This window comes from Gouania willdenowi, chromosome 19 (genome assembly GCF_900634775.1).
Source record: "Gouania willdenowi chromosome 19, fGouWil2.1, whole genome shotgun sequence".
Classification (NCBI taxonomy): Eukaryota; Metazoa; Chordata; class Actinopteri; order Blenniiformes; family Gobiesocidae; genus Gouania; species Gouania willdenowi.
The window spans coordinates 8180535-8196346 of NC_041062.1; the positions used below are offsets into that span (position 1 = coordinate 8180535).

At 38.7% G+C, this 15812-nt stretch overlaps 1 protein-coding gene across 4 annotated transcripts in view; it reads left to right on the top strand.

The window, feature by feature from the left end:
- The window catches only part of baiap2b (BAR/IMD domain containing adaptor protein 2b), a 44475-nt gene that overhangs the window by 3631 nt on the left and 25032 nt on the right, over nt 1-15812 (top strand). For all 4 annotated transcript variants that reach the window (XM_028476327.1, XM_028476328.1, XM_028476329.1 and 1 more), the window contains one exon: nt 13955-14030. In XM_028476327.1, the coding sequence (XP_028332128.1) occupies nt 13955-14030 (76 nt within the window). The remainder of the gene's footprint in view (nt 1-13954; nt 14031-15812) is intronic.

Sequence of the window (15812 nt, forward strand, 5' to 3'; positions counted from 1 at the left end):
CAAAAAGTAACTTCCAGTAACAAATAGAGGAAACAAAATAATTGAATGAATTAATAAATATTAACTGATGAACCAAAAAACTCGCAAAAGAACGAGTTAAATAAACATATGTCAATGACTGACAAACAAACCAACTAGCTAACTAATGAACAAATCAAAAGACGATGACTAGTCGGCTAACTAAAGACTAGTCGGCTAACTAAAGGCGACGGCTAATCGAGAAACTGAGGACGATGACTAAAGACAACAACTACTTGGCTAAATAAAAGCAATGACTAGTCGGCTAACTAAAGACTAGTTGGCTAACTAAAGACGACGACTAATCGACAACTAGTCGGCTAACTCAAGACGACGACTAGTCGGCTAACTAGAGGCAATGACTAGTCGGCTAACTAATGACTAGTTGGCTAAACTAAAGACGACGACTAATCGACAACTAGTTGGCTAACTCAAGACGATGACTAGTTGGCTAACTAAAGGCAATGACTAGTCGGCTAACTAATGACTAGTCAGCTAATTAAAGACAAGTCGGCTAACTAAAAGCGACGACTAATCGACAAACTGAGAACGATGACTAAAGACGACAACTACTTGGCTAACTAAAGGCAATGACTTGTCGGCTAACTAATGACCAGTCAGCTAATTAAAGACAAGTCGGCTAACTAAAAGCGACGACTAATCGACAAACTGAGAACGATGACTAAAGACGACAACTACTTGGCTAACTAAAGGTAATGACCAGTCGGCTAACTCAGGACGACAACTAGTTGGCTAACTAAAGACTAGACGGCTAACTAAGACGATGACTAAAGACGACAACTACTTGGCTAACTAAAGGCGATGAGTAGTTGGCTAACTCAAAATGACGACTAGTTGGCTAACTAATGAAATAGAAAACAAGCGATCAAATGGATCAAGTGAACGGACGAACTAATAAAAAAATTAGCTAGTGACTGAAAGTACAAACAATTACAAACTGACTGATTAACTAGCTAACAAGATAGCTAGCTAATGAAAATACGATACTAAAAATCAACGTTTCTCCCCAGAATTAATTAATTATTTACAGTAGTTTAGTTTCTCATTTTTCCATGTGGTGTCGTGTATTTAAATTGCTGTGTAATTAAATGTCAGAGATGTGACTCTGACAATGACTCATATAAGTGTATGAATCACTTTTTGTGGTCGTGATTAAAAGAGAATCAGGACACAATGGTATATGGTCCCAGCTCGACTAGATATAGATAGAAAGTGTTTTTTCTGTGTAAATGCCACCACGCAGTCCGTGGCACCTTTGGGGTTTGTTTCCTCCTGTCATCAGAGGCTCATCATCATGGATCAGCAGGAATGAGATGAGGCAGACGTTGCACTGAAGGCTGATTGTAGGAGGCGTACGCTGTCCATGCTGCTGTATGGAGATGCTGTGCTAGCAGACGCTAACAGCTCTTTATTTATTCATTAAACGCCAGGAAGACGGGGAGGCCCAGTGATGCCAGCTGCTGTTAGATAACACTGAGCTCTCCACGGAGGAGCAAAGGCGCTAAATGTCACGGCTAACGTTGACGGGGATGAAGACGACCATCATTTACAGCCAATCACAGCCTCCGCTGAGAGACTCAACATCTGCTGAGGCCAATCAGGCACCGTTTAAATCTGACCTTTAATCCAAACATGATCTTCCACTTTGAAATCAGTGAAGATAATCTCCCATCTTGTGAAACAAACAGCAGCAAGAAGAAGAAGAAAAAGCTAACGGGCAACACATGACAGCCTGTGATTGGTTACGCACATAAGTGTTGCATTTGACCAGTTGTCATGCTCAAAATGCAGAGGAAGGCGAAGTAGGAGAATCGACCAATTAAAGGAAAACGGCAAACCAACAATGATAATGAGAACAAACCAAAAGTTACAGACTTTTTCTGATTTCTGTTAAGTTTCCGCATAGCATAGCATAGCATAGCATAGCATAGCATAGCATAGCATCGAATCGCATAGCATAGCATATATGCACGGTGGGCACACAATCATACTCAACCACCCCATGATGCATTGCAAGCCACACGTAAAATAGTCCTGGGACCGACTTCAAGCGAAAAATCAAACATAAATAGGTGTAAATAGGGCTCTTGTTTTGAAGTGAAAAGGAAGTTATTACATTAGGAAAATGGAGGGTCTCTGATGTATGTATTTCCAGTTGAGGTATTTGGGGGAATGTGGCAAAATGATCCTCTCTTGCTTCTGGTTACACAAACTGTGCATGCTGTACTTTTTCTGTGGGAACAATGGTTTAGTTTCCAAGATGTTTTTCATCTCAGTTTGACTCTTTTTAGACGAATAATGAACTCTGATCAGCGAAGCCCTAACCTCTGGGCTCTGCTGCAGCAGCCACAGATGCTGAAACTCATTTCTCAATGACTCACACTGAGCGCAGTGTGTGTGTGTGTGTGTGCGTGGGCATCAGTGTGTTGATTCTCACTGTGTAATTATATTCAAATGCTCATCAGAGAATGCTAATGAGTGGGTCTGTGTGGTTAAAAGTCGTCCCTGTGGGTTCAGGTTTTTTTTTTGATAAGAACCTGCTTATTTTTCCTCAGGTTGTTGTGGTTGCTCAACAAACACCATCTGCATGTTTGCTCTGAGAATGTTTTCAGCCAAGCACCGTAATCCCAGCAACGCTGCGGGCACCGTTTGTTCAAAGACACTTGAGTGTCTGGGGCGAGGCATTTATTTGATGTGTTTATGGTGGCGGCTGAAGCGGATTATAGAGTAATCAGCTGATTACTTGATTGATTTTAGTGCTTCCTGTTTAGTGGCCATGGCTGCATTTAGCTTCTTTACTTCCTGTCCGCATCATATAATCTAATTCTCGAATGAAGCGCTTTTAAAGGAGAAAAATGACAACAGAGAAGAAGTAGTTGTCCCCACTGTGTACTAGAAGTTGTAGTTCTCTAGATCAGATGGGTTTGGTTTGGTCCTGGAAAGTTCCTGTTCTGCATGTTTAAAATGTCTCACTGAATCTAAAGAGTCGTTGGAACATAGTCGCGCTTTTAGAAAATACACAAAATGACTCCCAGAATCCTGAAAAAAGCAAAAAATTACACAGTGACTCCAAAAACGCACAATACTAGCAACAAAACTACGCAAAATGACTCCAAAGACACTAATCAACAACAAAATGACAGAAAAACACACAAAGTGACTCCTAAAACCTAAAAAACAATATACACAACAATTCACAAAATGATGCCAAGAATGCACAATACGACAACAAAAATACACAAAATGACTCTTAAAACCCCAAGAAAACAAAATATGACTCCAAAAACACACAAAATGACAACAAAAATACACGCGTTGACAAAAAAACACACAATGAACGAAACACAAACAACAAAACTAAACAAAATGACTCCACAAAGGTACTAGACAACAACAAAATGACAGAAAAACACACAAAATGAGTTTGAAAACATTAAAAATACGCAAAATGACAGAAAATGCCGGCGAGCATCGAAAACATACAGGACTGGGGCTCTCCAGGAGCGGACTGCTCTATTTAATTGTTTGCCTGTTTTGTACTGTGTGTGGTTCCTCCTCCTACCCACAATGCAATGCACTCTACATTACACATGGTTCCCTTCAGGAAGGAACCCTAGCGTGATCAGTAGTTTCTTTTCGGTGCATTTTCTTTGCAAAATAATTCGGCCTTTCCTATTTTTTGAACAAATCTCTTTTGCAAAGTTTGTCTTTAATTGATTGTCTTTATTGATATGTTTATTATCAGTTGGTGTTCTACAAAAACTGGTGGAAAAGAAGAGCTAAATGTGAATAGTGAAAACTAGAACCAGAGACTTGTTTTCCGTTGGCTTCTCGCAGTTTAGGTAAGCCGAACGTGAGGTGAATGCAAAGGTGAAGGTGGGATTCCTGCACTGCTGCTGCCGGAAGTGCCACCCAATCCCCCCTCCCCTTTACGCTCTCCGTTGTTCCGAGCTGTGTGTGTGTGTTTGGCTGTGCTCGCCTGCACACAGATAAGAGCTCGTCTGCAGGAAAATATGGTGCATTCACACACGTAGAGCGGAGACTGTGGACTTTTATCTCCTCGGGGGGAAAAGCAGTGCAGCGGCTTTGTGGGCATGAAATGATGTGGAAACAGCAGCCACTCACTAATCACAGCCTGTCACTCACTGCATGGAGCACACACTGCTTTGTTTCTTTTTCTACCAGTTCTTCTTCTTTTGTAAATGTGTCTTAGAAATCCTTATTATTTAGATTATGTAAATCCAAATCAGACAAAGGCAACTGGTCAAAACTAATACAAAATGAGACCAAAAATACGCATAATGACAGAAAATACAGAACATTATGCTAAAAACACACAATACAACAACAAAAATACACAAAAAACTCACAGAACCTTATTAAAAACCCAACAAATTACACAAAATGACCCCAAAATGACCCCAAAAACACACTAAACACATTGACAGAAAAGCACAAAAAGTGAAAGAAAGATACACAAAGTAACTCCAGGAACACACAAGACAACAACAAACTACACAAAAATGAGTCCACAAAGACACTAAACAACAGAAAAATGGTACAAAAATACACAAAAGGACTCCAAAACCTTAAAAACATAAAAAAAAATACAGGAAATTAGTCCCAAAACATTAAAAACAGCATAAAATGACACTAAATGACAGAAAAATTCACAAAATGATGCCAAGAATGCACAATACAACAAAAATATCCAGAATGACTCCAAAAACACAAAATGGGAAGAAAATTACAGAAAAACACACAAAATGACCAGAAAAATTGAGAAAACCCTTGTCTTTCCTGTTTGAATGTTCAGATTTGTCTTTATTCCAAATTCTGACATGAATTGTGTTTTTATGGTCTCCACTGTGATAAAAGTTGCACTTACAAAATTGATTATTAAGTTATTATGTCCCTTTACTTTGGTCCATTCAGTCCCAACAGACAAAGAAGCACAAGGACAAAAAAAATCAAATTAGGGATAATAACATAAGGGTGTCAAAACTACCCTTCAAAATAAAATTCTTCGTCACATTTGGAATAACCGTTTGGTTCACAGGTGGTTCCTCCACCTGTGCAGCCATTGGTGTCCACGCTGTGCTGCGGGGCAGTCTGCAGGTATTTCCTCCTAACAAGCTGCTGTAAAATAATACACTGCTCTCACCTTTCAATCATCAGTTTAAACTTAAAGCCACGTGGAGGATTATCAGCGTGAGCCGCTTGTGTTGAAGAATGCAGTGTTTGCAAAAGCCTTCAGATTATGGTGTTTGCCACACCAACAGTGTGAGTTTAGCCAAAGAAACGCCTTTAAACAATAAAACACAACTGTGATTAATTGAGAATATAATGGCGTCATTCTAAATGAGTATCATGATGTCTGTGATTGATATTCAAACACTAGTCGGGATTCGGAGACGCACGCAGTCAGTTTTGAGGACAAGAGGTCACCTTGAGAAACAAAGCTGTGCTGCATGAGAATGGTTTCCATACCGACTACATGAACCCACCGACCTTTGCTGTGTGTGTTTATGTGTGCGCGCGTGATTGTGTGTGTTCGTATTTGGGTGTGTTTTGTTATTTTTTGGTAACTCTGGCAGATCAAACCGAGGTCACTCCTGCCTCGTATCACTGGGAGGTCACAACACTCGTCTGTTATTGTCACAAGGGCAAAAAAAAAGGTCGCAAAGTTCCACATATGGCAGTTTTTTTGACTGATTATAACTAATGTCCTTTCCTTGAATTATCTTTTATTCGTTCAGGTTTTGGCTTTTTTGGAATGGAGATACAAATGTCAAAATCCAGAGTGAGTCAAACACCGTCTATGAAAACACATGTAGAGTGATTTATTAATGTGAACTTTTTCTGTCACCCTGAACATCTCACCAAAGCAAGAACCTGTGAGTGGTTTTTATCTGAAAAAGCTTCTCAATTATGAAAAAGAGGCTGAAAACTGCAAATAATCTATCACATTTTTGGCACTTTTCTCGTAAAAATATGTCAGTGTTAAATCAAAATCCAAATGTTAAATATTCAATCTTAAATCTAAATGTTATATCTAAATCTAAATGTTATATCTAAATCTAAATGTTAGATCTAAATGTTAGATCTAAATGTTAGATCTAAATGTTAGATCTAAATGTTAGATCTAAATCTAAATGTTAAATATGAAATCTAAATATAAATGATGCATCTAAATATTAAATGTTAAATGTAAATGTCACGAGTGAAACAAAATATTTAGCTAATATGCAAATTCACTGGAAGTGCCAAAATAAAATGAAAAAATAAATATCACAAATTTCACAAATATTGCAATAAATCTGGTCAAAAGTAACGTAAAAAAAAAAAAAAATTCACATACGTTTTTTAAACGTGGTTTGTTTCTAAATATTGCGAAAAGTTGCTGTTTATTTTAGCATGCTCAACTTTACAATCGCCGCCTCATAGTCTGCTCTGCTTGTGGTTACAGCCAACCCCAGCTCCTATTATTAATGATTAAATCCTGAACTTTTAGCATGTGGTGGAGAAACAGTAATATGCTTGTTTTGAAGTATTGGTCAACAAACTGAGGGAAAACCTAATGAAATACACTCAGAATTTGATTTTTGCCATGACAAAGTAGTTCAAATGTTTTAGATCTGCTTAGACATGCAAATACTCAAGAAAGAGTCATTACTTTGTGACCATCTGTGCAGTTTTCATATCCAACAGAGCAACAAGAACCGTTTTGACTCATGAATGGCACTCGTCCATCTCGTGGGTTTGGTTGCCTTGACCTAAAGATGAACCAGACTGTGCTCGCTCCACATTTTTATCTATGTCATTGGTACGTCTCTTTAAGGTTCCTAACTTCCTGCTTTGATAAGAAGAGTCCTTGTAGGATGTCTCGTACATTCTTTACATATACAGTACAAGTGACATTGTTCCCTGTGCCAGGCTTTGCATCTCATTGCTACTTGTATTTTTTCCTGTGGTTATTCTGCTTTGGAGGCGAACAACACAGCGAGCTCTAATAGCACCACACGGCCAACCTGGCTTCATAGTAATTTACACCCCGGCATGATGGTTTGTGCAGAGTCTGACTCATGGCTCCACTTGGTCTCCCGCCTCCAGCTGATCCGCAAGCTCACTTTCTACCTGTTTTGTCTTTAACTGTTGACGCTTGTTCTTTTCCTTCCTTTCATTGTTGTGTGCGTACCTGGGCACCAGTGGGCGGGAGGTAATGGATAGGTATGCAGCTCATTTTCTCCATTATTCCCCTTCTGTCTCCTCTTCTTAAGGACCACAAGAAGCAGGAATCAATAACTGAACATAGCGTTAGTCCATGTCAAGACTTAATCTGGCCAAGGCCTGGGTCAGTGTCCATCTTTAACAAACTGTAAAGAAACACACGCCATGGTTCTGGTTCAGAAACCATTTGGAGGGCAAGAGGTCCTCAAATACATTGGTTCACTTATGTTTTATAAGTAACTTCAAAAGATGAGCCAGGGTTTAAATGCATGAGCATAACTGTGGTTTCTACATATTTTTAGTTTGTAGAACAGGACCCTATTTTGTCTCCCGCGCAGTTTAAGCTCTAATTACAGTTTAGTTACAATGCACCAGTGCAATATTCGAAAGCTTTTAATCCTCCCCTGGTCTTTAGATTCTGTTCAGAGTGTAAAAATATTCACTCCAATGGAGATCCCAATTAAACAAACATCCATTTTCTAACTATTTATATCTCCGTGAGGTAAAGCTGCACTAATGGGTGAAAATCCAACCAAACTTCTCCGGAACCTGCAGAGAAATCTCATTTCCAAACACTTCTTGTTCTATTATTAATAGCTTTTGCAACCTCTGGCCCTGCTTCACATCACTCATCTGTCAAAGGACTCCATGTTCTTCAGACGAATCCATTAACCACAGTGCTGGTATATACTGTATAAATATACATGTTTCCCTGTCATATTATAGCTGTATATCAATATTGCAAAATTGCCCTGATGAACCTCTAAAGTACCAAAGGAAATTATAAAGATATAATAAAAAATGCTATTGCATTAATAATTTTGTACTTTTCACAACAATTCCAATCATTTCTTTTTCTTTTTTTTTTAATTTGTAGGGCCTCGATTTTTTGTTTCAAATCATCCCAAGTTTATATAGAGTATACCCGATTACTTTTATTCGGTTTTCTCTAATTTGAATCTGAACTGACAAACTACACAGCAAAAAAAAAAACCTTTATTAAAAAAAGGTAACAGATTTGACTATTCTTCAAAACTCCAAAAAAAAAAAAAAACATATATTCAACCACACACTTTAGAACCGTAATAATAAAGTTCTTTGAGTGCAAAGAAAACCATATTTTTCTATGTTTCGTACTGAATTTAAAGCAAGGCTGCTATCGCACCCCACCCCTAGGGGTGCACCCCCTCAATTTCAGAACAACTGAGTTAAGTTAAATCTTAACTGGTTCCCAAAAAAAAATGCTTTTTTTCGCTTCAGAAGTGCAGCATGAAACGGTACGGTACGCTCAAAACTGGCCAAATCTCTCGGTTTGTGGGATTTATTATTTAAAACGTCCGTCTGTTTATTTAAAAAGTTAAATATTGTTTATCTGTTATTTGTTTTTATTTTCAATGTTGACATATCTTCTTATTGGCTGATTTTTTTTTTTCTCTTAGAACAATACCATACATTGTAGTCACAGTTTAGCTTTTTCCTTTCTTGTCTATACAGGATTTATGAATCCATGCCAGCGTGTTAAGGTTAAGGTTAAATTCATTATTCTCTGAAGGCAGCTAATGATACGTCCCTCATTTGCGTTGTCACCCTGGGATCAGTGATGTGCTTCTTGGCAGAACGCCAGCTTTGCAGAGATTAGCTCCGTCGTGGCCTTCGGGATGCGTTTAGAAACTGCCGACTCAGCAACAATAAAAGGTGAACAGTGAGAAACATCAGCGAGTCATCGTAGAACGGAATCCCACACAGAACAATAGATCACTTTGTTTCTATCAATCGTTTTTTTTTAAACAGATCAATGTTAAACGACTAAATGAACAATATAAAACTGGTGGTGACAAATAAGAAAATATGAATATCTCTTCCCATCTCTGGGTTTTATTGCATTCCAGGACTTTCACAGTTTGGTACAACAGTCTGTGCAGCGGCTGTTTCATATTCCTTCCAAGCGACATCTTTTTTTTTTTTCCCTTTTTCTTGGCGTCACTGAAAATGAATCTTTGCAGTCCAGGGACCTGTCCCACATGTCTTCGTTAGCTTAGCACGTAGCAATGCTAGTAGCAGGGTCAAAGGGTAAACAGGTGAAACTGCTGTTTTTAGTCGATAAGTCTCATAATGCTCTTGCATCCCTACTGATAATAATAAATAGTAGTTGTGTTTGTAGAACAGGGAGCATGTGTTGAATTCATGTGTCATAATCAAGGTTTGGCATCGAAAGCTGCACATGTCCTGTAGACAAAGTAACGCAGTGTTTGCTAAGTAATCCAGAACATGAGCCAATCCAAGGCGGAAGAATGCTAATCAGGATAAACTGATTGAGTGTGGATTAGACAAATAATAGGAAAACATTAATGAAACTTATTAATTATGGCCTAGAGCACATGTGTCAAACTCGAGGCCCGGGGGCCAAATCTGGCCCTTTGGATCATGTTATTCGGCCTGCAGGAGAAAAGAAAAAATGAATCATTGTGTAAATGAAACTCAACAAGATTTGCAGGGGCTCACAGTTTTTCCCGTGCTTATATTGCATGATTGCAGTCATTTTTAATGTTAAGCTGTGGAAAAAACTAAATTCTTACAAAATTATTGGATTTTCAACATAACATAACATAACCCCAACCCAACCCCGTTTGGATTGATATCTGTCACTTATTGCTTATTATTGCCATTTTCTTACATATTTTGTATTTTATGTATATGTACAAGTGTAAACTGGGCTTTGTAAATATAGCTCTTGTTTGGAAGTTAACAGTAAATTTTGTCATTAGCACAATGGAGGGTCTCAGAAATGTCGGCATTAAATGTGTTTCCGCAAGTTTTATGGATCAAATGAGCACATGGTGATATTCTACTTGGTCACTTTCTCAGTTAAAATGTTTTCAGAACTTTCTAAGGTGGAGAATCAACAGAGATATTTAGCCTCGGTGTGCTTCAGGTTTTTGTCCTTGTAGGTTCCAAATGCATCTTGGGAAACAAAGTATACTTCAGTGGGAACGATCATCATCCTAATCATACTATATGGTAGACAGTATATACTCATTGAGTTTGTAGTGCATAGTACGGAGTGTGTAATTTTGAACACGGCACAAGACTGCTTTGTCCATGAAATTGTAACATCTAATATGAATGATAATCGTGACTAAGCCGGTAGCTACGCAGAAACAGAAGATGAGACTTTTAAAAACAGCAACATGATCTGTTCAGTCATTGAAATATGTGTGAAAATGATGTCGTTGTGTCCGGTTTCTGTTGGTGTGTAACATGCATGAGAAACCACACACACTGAGACACGAGAATTCAACACATGAAGCCGGACCTGTCCGGTTGCATAACACACATCAGCACTGACTGCAAGGAGGCATTTATTCTGGACACACCCAAACACACAGTCACAACCCAACCAACCAACATTCTGTTTCCTTCAACATGTGCAGCTATCTTCCTTCTCCTCGAATTGTCTTTTTTCTTTCTTGTGACGTGAAGCCCGGCTGGTGATGATTAGTGCAGCTGGAACGCTTCCACTCTCTGGGTTTGTTCTGCAGCCGACACCTTACGTAACCAAGAAAAGCACCTAGAAAAAAAGGGAAGTAAAGGAGCAGAGGGAATCATGGGGGTATAAATAGATTTAGATGTCCTCAGAAAGCCACAAAAATTCCGTCAATCCTCTTTGTCTCGTCTTCGTATCATATTTCTCCCAAATAATTTTAGGTGATTTTCAGGTGACAGATGAGGAAACATAAAGATGGTTTGAATCCTTCAGAGCTTTTTCTGACAATCTATGCATTAGCTGTTTCCTGTTCCTTCCCAATACCATTTTGCCATATTTAGAGGTGGAGGATTAGGGAACTTCTTGTTGTTTTCCCTCTTTTGGGAATGATTGCTTTGCTCATTATAGAGAGTTTTCTTCCTGTTGGACCAGAGATCACAGCGAGGGATGTTTGTTGTTTCCTTCATGGTCGTTTCACCATGTTGTTACCACTAGTCCTCCTCATCTCACCTTGTTTCACTTCCTTAAAGCTCTCTTTGTCCAGCCTGGTTTTCTGTCCCCTGAGTTCTTCTGTCCCACTTCCTGTTTCTCTTTCCTGGAAGTCTCTAGGAAATAGAAGGTGTGTCGGAAAGATTAGATTAGAGAACATTCATCCTTCCAACCATTCATCCATTATCTCACCCATCCATCCATTAACTCATTCATTGATCTATCCATCATTCTTCCATCCATCCATCTATTAACTCATCCAACCATTAATAATCTCATCCATCCATTCATTGAGCCACCCATCCATCCATCTATTAAGTCATCCATCCATTAATCATCCCATCCATCCATTATTTCTTTAACTAATTAATCTATTCATTCACTAATTCAACCATCCATTTATTCATCGTCTCATCCATCCATTCATTAACTCATCCATCCATGCATCCAACTCTCTATTTATTAACTCATCCATATATCCACCCATTCACTAATTCAACCATCCATCCATCCATCATCTCATCCGGTCATCCATGCACCCATTCATGAATTGATCTATCCATCCATCCGTCTGTCTATCTGGGCATCCATCGACTTATCCATCCCTCCATCTATCCATTCACTAATTCAACCACCCCCATTGTCTCATCCATCCATCCCTTAATTCATCTATCCCTCCATCTATTCATTCATCCAATTATCCCTTCATCCGTACATCCATCGTCTAATCCATCCATTCACTAACAACCATACAACCATTGTCTCATCCGTTCATCCATCCATTTATTAATCCATCCATCCATATGTGCATCCATCATCCCATCCATCCATCCATCCATTCAACAGAGCGACCCTCTAATGTTGCCTAAACTCTTTCCTCTGGTCTACATATTCACATCCTGTATTAGTGAATGTCATCTTAGTAAGGATTTATATTATTATGTATGTTTTTTTTCTCCATTAGTCTGAAGTCCATCTGAAGGTTATTCCATGTAGAGGGTACGCTGTATCTGAACACCTTCATGTTCTGTTCTCACTCTATTAATGCATGTAAGATTGTATTATCATCCAGTGTACTGGTAAAACATGTTGCAGATTAGTAGGTTTTAATTAACTTGGTAGGAAGTAGTGGATTTTACATGTTGCCTAAAAGAGTCGTGCTTTTTTTCTGATATTGGTGCGGGTTTAAAAGTCTAAAGTTGTATTTTCAGTGTCTGGGATTGGCTCCAGCGCACACTGACCTTGCACGGCGTCTAAACACAGCAGTGAGTTTATGGCATGAGATGGTTGGCAGTGAGACTTGGCAGCCTCGCGCACACGCACACATTTTATGAGGAAGTTTGAGTGGTAGAGGTCAAAGTAAAGCCGAAAATAATAATAGATATACAAAAAAAGACAAATTTAATTATCGCGATCAGCGTGTGCTGCCTCTGGGGCTGACGGAGGTCGGGGTGGCGTGTTCGCATCTGCTGCTGCTGAGCTCAAAGAGTTGGCTGCCAAATGCTGGATCTCATCTTCAGACGCAGCAGGAGAGTGGAGAGAGTCCAGCTCAGTGCAGACCAAAGGTTGTCAAACCATGGGTCTGGGTCCAAATGTGGGTCACAGACCTGTTTTCAGCAGGACTCCCCTTTGGTGAGAAAAGAGGGAAAGGTCTTGTGTTTTATTTAAAAATAATTTAGTTATACATGTTAAGAATAGTTTTTCTGCGTTTCTTTACATCTTCTATTAAAACATAAAAAGTCTTAAGAAAGATTAAAAGATAATATTTTCTTCTCTAACACCCCATGATTTTACCAAATATTATAACTTAACAAATGAAAACGATTCAAAATTACTACAGTTGCTCAAGTGTAATCATTGTTAATTTAAGTTTCATCCTTTTCATCGAACATATTGAGAATTTGAATTTGTCTCCAATGTGGTTTGTGTTGCAGTTTTCTTTTCTCACCTCTGGCTCAATCTGTGTTCTATGTGCGTGTGTGCTGAACGAGTAATATTGGAGCAATTCCTTTAAACTGGCAAATAATGGGCATGACAAATTGTGAATGCAGTTAAATTCACAAAAATAAGCATGAAATATGTTGAAAAGAGGTTTAAAGTGACAGTAATGGGTCAACATATGTAGAATTGGGTGAGAAAAGTGGTGGAAAGGGTTTATAAGTGCTGAAATGTCTTGAAAATGCAAAAAAGGGGGGGAAAGGCATTGGAATTTGATGGAGAAGTGACAGAAATAGGAGTAATGTAGCAAAAATGCATTAAAAGTAGCAAAAATATGGAAAGAAAAAGTGATAAAAAATAGGTACAAATCTGGCAAGTTTGGTGTAGTTGCAGAAAAAGGGTAAAAATAAGCAACAATGGGCTCTAATTGTTCAGAAAATATTCTTGGTTTCTTGAAGGCATCTGGCGACCCCAAATGTGGTCCTGACCTCAAGGTTGAGAACCCCTGTTCTAAACAGCTAGGATGAATTCAAAGAAAGCGAAAGCAAATATTTCTAAAGCTGATAGTGAGACAAACTATGAATGACCGATGTTCCTGCTGCTTGTCCTTCATTTTCCCATCAGTCCTCTGAATGAGGAGGATATCAGGTTTTCCCAGTGGATCACCAGTGTGTGTGTGTGTTCATGTCCCAGTAAAGACTCTCTGTCACTGTGGCTCACGTCAGCGCGTGCAGCGGATCGACTAAACCTGCTCTTCCTCTTCCTCCTCTGTAGTCCATCATGGAGCAGTTCAACCCCTGCTTGAGGAACTTCATCGCCATGGGGAAAACCTACGAGAAGGCGCTGACCAGTGAGTACCATCTTCCCCTCTTTCTCTGCTCTCTGCCTCCGTCTGTGTTTCACTCCTCACATACACACTGGGCTGCTTCCACTTAGAATGTTTGGTTTATCCCGAGATGGAAAAGGCGTAATGATGACAGTAAACTGTTCAAAACATTAAAGTAGGGATGCTCCGATCAGGTTTTGTGTGTCTAACTGTTGATTACAGAATCATAATGAATTAAAAATTAGCCTTTTTTTAATTCAACAGGAACTATTTCTCATTGAACAATTTCAGACAAAACTGTAAAAAAAAATTCAAATATAAACTTGACAAGATGAAAGAACTGAATCTAAATGAGTGCAAAACATCGTATCTACCAAAGAAGATTATTTTAACTTTAAGAAAAAGAATAAGATACAATTGAAAATCAGTCTGACCCTACTTTTCTTTGTATTTAACAAAAACACAGTGGTAGCCTTCCTGTATATAGTAGCTGTAACGTTATTAAACTGTAATTTGTAAGATTCGAGGAAAAATAATAGGCAGACTGAAATAAACGGACATGTTATGGCAACATTCTGGGAACTCAGCAGAGTGATAAGAAACATTATTTCCAGACTATTAGTCACACTGAAGTATCGGTCGATTTCCATTAAATTGATAATGATGAACTATCGTTCATTGAACGATTCTAGATAACTTGTAAAAATATCTAATATTAACATGAAAAGATGAAAGAATTAAATCTACATGAGTGCAACACATCATATCAACCAAAGAAGAAGATTTTTACTTTAACAAAAAGACCAAAATACAGTTTGATGTCAGTCGGTCGCTAACTTTCTTTGCATTTACTGCTTTATCCGATGTTGGACAGAGCTTTTATTCACATCGCTGAAAAGTTAATGACCAACATCTTTAGCCAGGGTAACGTCATTAAACTGTAATTTGTAAAATTTGGGGAAAAAGTAAAGATGGACTGAAATAAACAGACACGCCCAACACATGTAAATATGGCCATAGTATTAATAGAACTCAGCAGAGTAAAATACATGGACTAGGGAAGACATTTTGACAGTGTTTGTCAAATGCTGGTTGTGTGGCGTTTGCTTCACCGTCGTATGGTAATTCCCAGACCATAAGTCGCAATGGAGTATACGGTAGGTTGATTTCAAAGAAATTTCATTTATCCGTGTGAAAACACAACAACAAATAAATCGTGGGGAGTGGGTGTATGTTCACATATTTGTGTGACTGTTGCGCTTCCAAGTACATCAAAGTGGAGTGATTAGCGATGTAGCTGAAGTAGGAATTTTCCAAAAATATTCTTTGTTTTTAAATAGAAATAAGTCACGGCTTATACTCAGGAATTTACCATAACAGTTTATTTGTGATCGTGATCGGAGCATTCCTATACTTAATATGATCTCATAAAAACATGTCTTAATGAAGATGTTTCCCAGTCATCGATGTAAATGTCCACACGTCTTCTTCCCTCCTGCCGTCCACTGATCCTAAATGTCTGCCTCCTCTGTGTGTCCTTGGTCGCTGCCACATGTGTGTGTGTGTGTGTGATTGAGGTGATGCTGTGGTTCAGGCTTTAAGACAAAGAGCTGTGATTGTCTGTGTGTGTGTGTGGGGGGGGGGGATAAGTGGAGCAGAAGCGAGAAGGAACTAGAACAAGAAGCTGTGTGAATAATGTTGAATCCCTCGTGAGGCCGAAGAAACGGGAACAGGACGGTATCCAGGACGACATGGTTGGAAAATACTGAGGAAGTGATGAAAAAAGGGTGAAATTAAAAAGAGGAG